The 7695-nt window shown below is 36.4% G+C and overlaps 1 protein-coding gene across 1 annotated transcript; it reads left to right on the top strand.

The window, feature by feature from the left end:
• The first annotated feature begins 1010 nt into the window (after positions 1-1010).
• Positions 1011-7412, top strand: LOC144640595 (ubiquitin-ribosomal protein eS31 fusion protein). Its single transcript, XM_078499694.1, has 5 exons — positions 1011-1052; positions 1157-1225; positions 5759-5813; positions 6324-6511; positions 7201-7412. Exons 2-5 carry the CDS (start codon positions 1178-1180, stop codon positions 7381-7383), a joined length of 474 nt encoding a protein of 157 aa, XP_078355820.1. The 5' UTR covers positions 1011-1052; positions 1157-1177; the 3' UTR covers positions 7384-7412.
• The last annotated feature ends 283 nt before the right edge of the window (positions 7413-7695 follow it).

The following is a 7695-nucleotide window of genomic DNA, read 5'->3' as shown; positions in this document are numbered from 1 at the left end:
TTTTGACCAGCGTTTATTCTTTCGTCAAAAAGGTATAATTATACTTTATCAGTTTTCAGTATCTTTAATTCTTGAATAAAACTCAGCATTTTTAATGAAATATCCGATTAGCGAACGTTGTTACTATACTTGCATCTATGCCAGAATCCGGCCGCTGGTAGTACGTTCTCTAAGGTACCAAAAAGGGCAGAATAGTAATGTCATTTCACGCAATAAATAGGATAAGTAATAACTGCTACATTTGTTGTAAACTGATTTGTTGGCTTGTCGTTGTTTGGTTTTGCTAGCTTGATTATATCTGTCGATAAGGACCCTTCAATGTTACTTGTAAAAATCACATTAGTTATGCATAAATTAAATTTCTCATCTTTTATTGTAGTTCAAATATCGCCAAAAAAGACGAGGTTCCAATACTCCGATTCACGGTGACTTTTAGTATGTTATTCCTCAATATATGCAAAGTCGAATAAGGCATGTTTTATTTTTGTTGCAATTTGTTTTGGGTTAGACAACGAAATGGCTTATATTGACTGGAATATAATTGTGGCTCCTGCCGGAACACACGAGGCCATCTAGGGGGTTCAGGGCCAGTGATGACTGCGAATTTTTTAAATATGTAATAAATAATATAAAATATTTCGTCTGCCCTGATGCATCTGAAACTGCTGATCTTTTTAAATTTGAAGAATCGAATGGCTATTATGGATATAAATTTCGGCATGAAACATGAAATATTACCCAAGAATGAAATCAATGGCTTCAAATCCTCCGATCCCCCCTCCCCTCCGTCTCTGCACCGCAAAGAAAAGTCCGCCAAGATCCTCCAAAAAAAATATCAGGAAAAATGTTATTCAGAGACCGGCTTAAATACTACTTTTAAAAAATGCTGAAATTCCATACAAAAAAAATTTTTGTGTTAACTGGAATGACCGAAAAGACCTGGGAATAAAAATCACGACGTACATGTTGGTCAGCGGATGGAACCCCTGATTCAAAAGGATAGACCACCCCTAATCGTCCTCTTTCTCGTGGTCCTCCGCCATCTTGTAAAAGGTTCGAATTTTATCGCTAGTTTTGAGCTTTTATTACACTTTAATCGCAGAATTTAACCATTAAAACTTGGCATGGCGAATCTTTAATAACTTTTCTAACCAACAGGAAATTTTCAAGCGGAGCCATGCAGATCTTCGTGAAAACTCTGACGGGGAAAACTATAACCCTTGAGGTGAGTGAGTGAAAGTTTGTGACACGTGCAAGTCTGGCCGGAGATATGCAATCAAAACAGCTATTTTGTTATTCGTTTTAACAGTTCCTTTACAATTTCCCGGCTGCCCGGAACCAGTTAAAATTTATAAGTTGTAATTTTGTCCATCTGATATCGAATGAGCTTATTACAAAAGCTAAATAAAGCTTAAATTTAATTTAGATTCGATGTAAAAGGTACTCGTCATTTGTAAGATTGTAAAGTCATCTACAGCCATTTGTGATCGTCTCACGGCCTTGTGTTTACAAGACGAAGGGTGACCCTGGCAGAAAAATCGATAAAGGCTTTCTTGTGTATGAACACTTAAATTTATTAAACTGTGAACTAAAATAAACAAATTTGAAACTTTCAACCCCAAAATACAGTCAGTTCTTTGCATCTAGCAGTGGCACCACTTGTATCCTCTTGGTGCAACAATTTGTTTTATTTGCCATCAAATCTGCACTGATTCTTCACCTAGCATTAATAATTATTTAAGGAAACTTTTGAAAGAATGACAACAAATCATTAAACATTTGCTGGCAGCACATAAAACACTCTTAGGCCAAGTGGGGTGCCAGTGGATGTAAACAACTGTAACTAATTTATAACAAGACGCTAACTGGACATCCAGCTGTAGATGCCAGGAAGTCGACATGATGAAATCTCAGTTCTCTGTTGTCAATTGTTTCACAGCTCTAGCATAGTACAAGCAAGTATATTGTAAGCATTGTATATTCCAGTGGGGTTAATTATGTTTATTTCAATGAAATCACCACCGTCTGGACTCGGAACATATTTATTAACTAAACGTGCCCGCTTTTTGAAGGGGGTGGTCTGCAAATGCCAGAGCAAATCACGTTATCACATTTATACCACACTATAAACATGGGTTGAAATAAATGTTTAATTCTACCTTCATATTTTGGTCCAAGCCATCCAAAGTGACATACTCTTAACAAGCAGCTATTTCAAAAAGAAATAGTGTTTCGTTTCCTGATTGCGGAAGGGTAAGAATAGTGTAACACTTAAGGAGAGGTGGGTTTGGGGTTTACTTTAATTTGGAGAAGGTCCTAGTGTATGTTAAATTTGCCGAATTTATGCACGAGTGCAGAATGAAAAGAAGAACTTCATATTCAGTAGTAACTTAAATTCTCATTTTACACCTACTGTCGATTTTATGTAAAGGAGACATAAACTACGTCCTGCTGCAGTTTGGCTTTCAAGAGTTCAAGTAACACATAAATATTCCTCTTTGTCGAAATAGCATATGTCTTTATCTCCAAATTAAGTTAAGTGAAGGGAGCTTGCCTTTATCGTTATTACTCATCCAGTGGAAATTAAAATGATTTTTTTATTTCTGCAGAACACTTTTTTGCTTAAAAATGGCACCCGATAGCATAACTTTGGATGTTACATGAATGGAAAATAACTTACAGAAAATATTGAGCGCTCTTCAAAATACATTCTTCCCAAGAAAGAAAGAATAAATATATTCCTATCAATGTGGGGAAACATGAAACCACAAGAGTAAAATGCAAGATCAGAGTAATGCAATTAATTTAAATGGTTTATTTTTTGAAACAAACAATCCTAAAATAAGTCAGTTCTATAAATAAAGTGTTTTGTGACTACTGATCTCTGATAAAATGCAAAACAACACTTTAATCGAAGATGGAATTATTACCTTTTGACAAAAAGCTTGAGGTATATACTTCTCTGAGTTGATCACATGCTCAAATCAAATAAATGCCAAATTCATACAAACCAAAACCCTGGTCGACAAGAACAGAGATAAGCACACTGTTTCGAAGCCATTTCTTCAAAATGAAATGCCTGTTGTCACTTTACAAAGACACGTAAACAACCAAAGCAAATTAATGTAAAAAGCTACCATACACAGATTTTTAACAAGGATTTTTAATTAAGCAAAATTCAAGTTAAAAGAAAGTTATATGTTATATATAGTCGTACCAGGATTGTATTTTGCTCGATCCGCGCTGCACGCTCTCCCGGCAAATATAAAATTATCTCCACAGAATAAGACACAGCCAAGTTGCTTCTGTTGTCAGTGTAACAGCCTTGCATTGGTAACACTGATAATAACGATTTGCATTTTTGGCGATACTGTGGAGTTTCGATCAGACCGCGATGGCTTTGAATAATCCAAATAATGTTTATATCATTAATTTAATCTCAAAAATCTGCACCAGCAGTTGCAACGGTAGTTAATATTGAGCGTTACATCAACTAAGGAGACGAATTTAGTTCGACACGGCAGTTGCACACCTTGCTATACGATACTGTCCATACAAAATTTAAACTTTGAGCAGAACTTATCAACTTTCCGTGCAGACTCGAATGTTTTTGCGACACCGACGTGACACTGATCACGCAAGTCCGGGTACATCCACGCGAGAACCCACGCAATTTTGCGTGTATTCGCGCTGTTTGTGACGTCGAAGATGCCGTGAAATTTTCCTGTACAAATAGAATAGGGCAATCTCCCACATTTATACATTCCTCTGTTACATGAAGTGAAATTAACTTTGTAAGTCACCTGCAAATATGCACTTCTCTTTGTAGCGCACTTAAGCTCTACCGTGCGAGCAAACACGAGATACGCCAAGTCATCCCGTTTTTCTTTGCGCTTGTAAACACTGGTTGGTGGAAATTTACTTCCGTTTCAGAATAATATTAAACGCTACGAGAGCTTTCTCTAGTTTTCTTACAATACATCGCTTTAGTCAAACTTAAAACCATTGCAGTCGTTAGATATTTCTGTTTGCAACGAATCTAAATTTTTTTCTGTCATGCTGAGGAATATATTTCCGATATTATTTGAAGAACATGACTGTTTTTACGAAATTAATTGCCATCGGTCATACGTATTTACTTTGTGGTTACGACCGTTCTTGTGATTGGATAGCAGCCCCCCGTGCGAGCAAACACGACAAGTCATCCCTTTTTTGTTTGCGCTTGCAAACACTGATTGGTGAAAATTTACTTCCGTTTCAGAAAATCGCTAGAATGTTTACTTAACAATTAAACGCTACGAGAGCTTTCTCTAGTTTTCTTACAATACATCGCTTTAATCAAACTTAAAACCATTGCAGTCGTCAGATATTTCTGTTTGCAACGATTCTCAATATTTTTTTATCATGCTGAGAATATCTTTCCGATATTTGAAGAACATGTTTTTACGAAATTAATTGCCTTCAGTCAAACGTATTTACTTTGTGGTTACGACCGTTCTTCTGATTGGATAGTAGCCCTCACTGTGTAAATAGTTCACATCGAAGCCAAAATAATACCGTATCGTTTCTGAGGAAACGAAACAAAAAGCAAGGGTTAAACTCTTTCCATAATCCAAAAAAAGCGATGGGAACCAAAATATATAGTGGTAAATCTAACATTTTTTCCACACTTACGATCCAGTGGCAAGCGAAGTCGCTCCACAACGCAGTATGATTGAAAGTAGATTCTGTCCTGAACCAACATGTCGAAGGAAATTCATCAGTTATTGATCAATGTTAATAATAATAATAATAATAATCTTTTATTAGGAAGCCTTCATTCACTATACAGTGGTTTTCAGAAAGGTCCTAACTAAGATTAAAAATACTTAATAAGACTATATACAATAAAACGAAAACTACCTAAGAATTAAAAACTATTATTAAAAACTAACTTGAATACAAAAGAGTTGAGGTCCTGAAGACAATTTCCCTGTCTTGTTTTGTTCTGAGGACGCGTTACATTTTTTGAGAAGAAAAAACATAACAAAATGGCCGCCATTTTATCTTCTTTGCAAATGCAGACGCTAAAAAATTGGGTGACTGTCAGCTTCACGATTTTAATTATGAAGGGTTGTCGAAGTTAACTAACGATCGATAGTACAGCAATTTCTATTGGCCTAATGTGTTTCTTGTGACTTAGTGACCAAATTGCTCATTACAATAATGGGCTGATTATATTGGCTGGGGCAAATCTAGGTGTTTATCGATGGGCCGATTAAATCAGCCCACGGCATATCTAGGGTTAAAATAAGTTCTACAGTTTGTTTTAAGCCACTTTCTCTTTGTCCATGACACTCCTTTCTGTAGTTTGGCCATGCGAGTATGGAAAGAGTTTACCATGTTTGGTTTCCTATGAGGCAGTGACATTTTTATTAAAAATTAATTGGCCGATTCATGAAATTTATATAATGTATTTGTTTTATACTTCAAACTTACATGTAGTTTGAGGCAGCGTGGCCGAGTAGTTAGAGTACCAGATTTGCAATCCGAAGTGAAGCTTGCGTTTTAGTAGGACACTTCGGCTATACTTCTAGATAGCCAACTGGTCTGCCTTCTGCCAGTTGGGATTTTAACCTTGTTTATATATTTACAATATTTGTTTCAGTGTTTGTTTACATTGGCCCTGAAAAGCCCCATTTGGGGAGTGGTTGATAAAGATTTTTTTATTTGTCTTAGTTTACTTTGACTTAGTTACATGTTTTTGCTTTCCTTTCAGGTTGAACCCAGTGACTCTATTGAGAATGTCAAAACAAAGATCCAAGACAAAGAAGGTAATTAAATAGCAAGTGCTGTTTTGTACTTTTGGTCAGTTTCATTTGTGTGGAGCAAACCCAGTTTTGTTGTGACATACATCTGGTCTGAGTAAAAAACTTTCAAGCTAGTGACTTGGTAATAAAATTATGTAATCAGGGATGTCATTAGAAACTAGGCTACTGATAAACAAATTGATCATGAACTTGATTTTGCCTGATGGATCTGAAGATCTAATAGGACTGGCCTAACAAAAATGGCAAAGCCTGCTTGACAGGGCTCATACTATACATCGTACATGTACATGTAGTAAAACAGAAATGAATTAAGTTTCACAAGCTTTGTAAGTTAACTGTCTCGGAGTACAGTAGTTCAATTATTTTGTACATTACATGCTGATTTTCATCACCTTGTGCATTGACTATACATTGTACATGTTAAATATAAATTATTGAATATACATGTAACTGCGTAAAAACCAACATTGCCATTTGATCTGTTGTGGTAAATGGTGTCATTTTGTACTCCAGGTATCCCACCTGACCAGCAAAGATTAATTTTCGCTGGTAAGCAGCTTGAAGATGGACGCACTCTTAGTGATTATAACATCCAGAAGGAGTCCACTCTGCATCTTGTGCTTCGTCTGAGAGGAGGAGCAAAGAAAAGAAAGAAGAAGAACTACACCACCCCCAAGAAGATCAAGCACAAGAAGAAGAAGGTATGAGTAGTGTCTTTATTTCTCCTTGCAAAAACAGCAAATTGCAAACAATGAATGGTGACGTGCAGAAGGTTACTGTCTGCTTTTATAGGCTTAGTTTTTCACCTTTATCTCTGGAACAGAAATTCAACAAATCATCTTACACATGTATATTTATGACCAAACATTTCCTCAAGGAAATTAAAAAAAGTAATAATAATTATGGCCCATTATAAGGAAAATTATTGTTTTGAAATGATCAGGCCTTTCTCAGTTGAGAACTGTGAGGTAAAGAAAGCCTGTTGGTCATAAGAAAGCAGAAGAAGCAAGAGAAATAATAACAGTGTAATTGTCTCTAACTAAATCATTTTAATAGAAACTCAGCTGTGTTCTTTTGGAAATCCGTGAATCTGATTGGTTCTCCCATTGTTTTCTGTTCGCTGATGAACATGATCATGTCGGCATTGCTCTTTAAGGGGCATTTTTCTTGATTTTTGTCTTAAAAGTACATAAAATTGATGGTTTTGGACTGCAATCCTTTTTGAGTTTCTACTAAAACAATTAGACTACTCACCCTCATTCTCTATGAGCAATAGTCAACTTGGCTGCCCCTTGTTGACCATTTGCTGGTTATCAACAGTTGTTCAGCTCATTCGTCTTCTTGCTTGTTGTTTGTGAAATTTAACCCTGCCTTACTTCTCCCATACTAGGTCAAGCTGGCAGTGCTGAAGTACTACAAGGTAGACGAGAATGGAAAGATCACTCGTCTGCGGCGTGAGTGTCCGTCAGAGTCGTGTGGGGCTGGAGTATTTATGGCCAGTCACTTTGACCGTCAGTACTGTGGCAAATGCTGTTTAACTTACGTGTTTAGCAAAGCACAGGAAGGCAAATAGATGGCAAATAAAATTAACTCTTAAATTTCCATAGCTTGTTTGTCTTGTCTTGTTGTACAGTAGGTAATGTCCCATCCTAAGAATTGGAGGAGTTTGAGGGTTCGTCAATGCTGGCAGTACGTGGTTTCTTTTTCATTGAGCATATTCAACCAAAAGGATTTCTTCCCCATTTCCCTGCTCCCAGCATTTTGCCTGTTGCCTTACAAATTGCTAAAACTCTAATATAAATGTTATGTATTTGTTGCCCCCTCTTTTAGAAAATGCATAGCATGGATAAAATGGGGAGAGAGGGGAGTAATGAATGTTCTCTTG

Source organism: Oculina patagonica, unplaced genomic scaffold, assembly GCF_052425735.1.
Source record: "Oculina patagonica isolate OP01 unplaced genomic scaffold, crgOcupat unplaced370, whole genome shotgun sequence".
In the NCBI taxonomy this organism is placed as follows: domain Eukaryota; kingdom Metazoa; phylum Cnidaria; class Anthozoa; order Scleractinia; family Oculinidae; genus Oculina; species Oculina patagonica.
The sequence above is the reverse complement of the archived record's forward strand: the minus strand, read 5'-3'. Positions and strand labels throughout refer to the sequence as shown.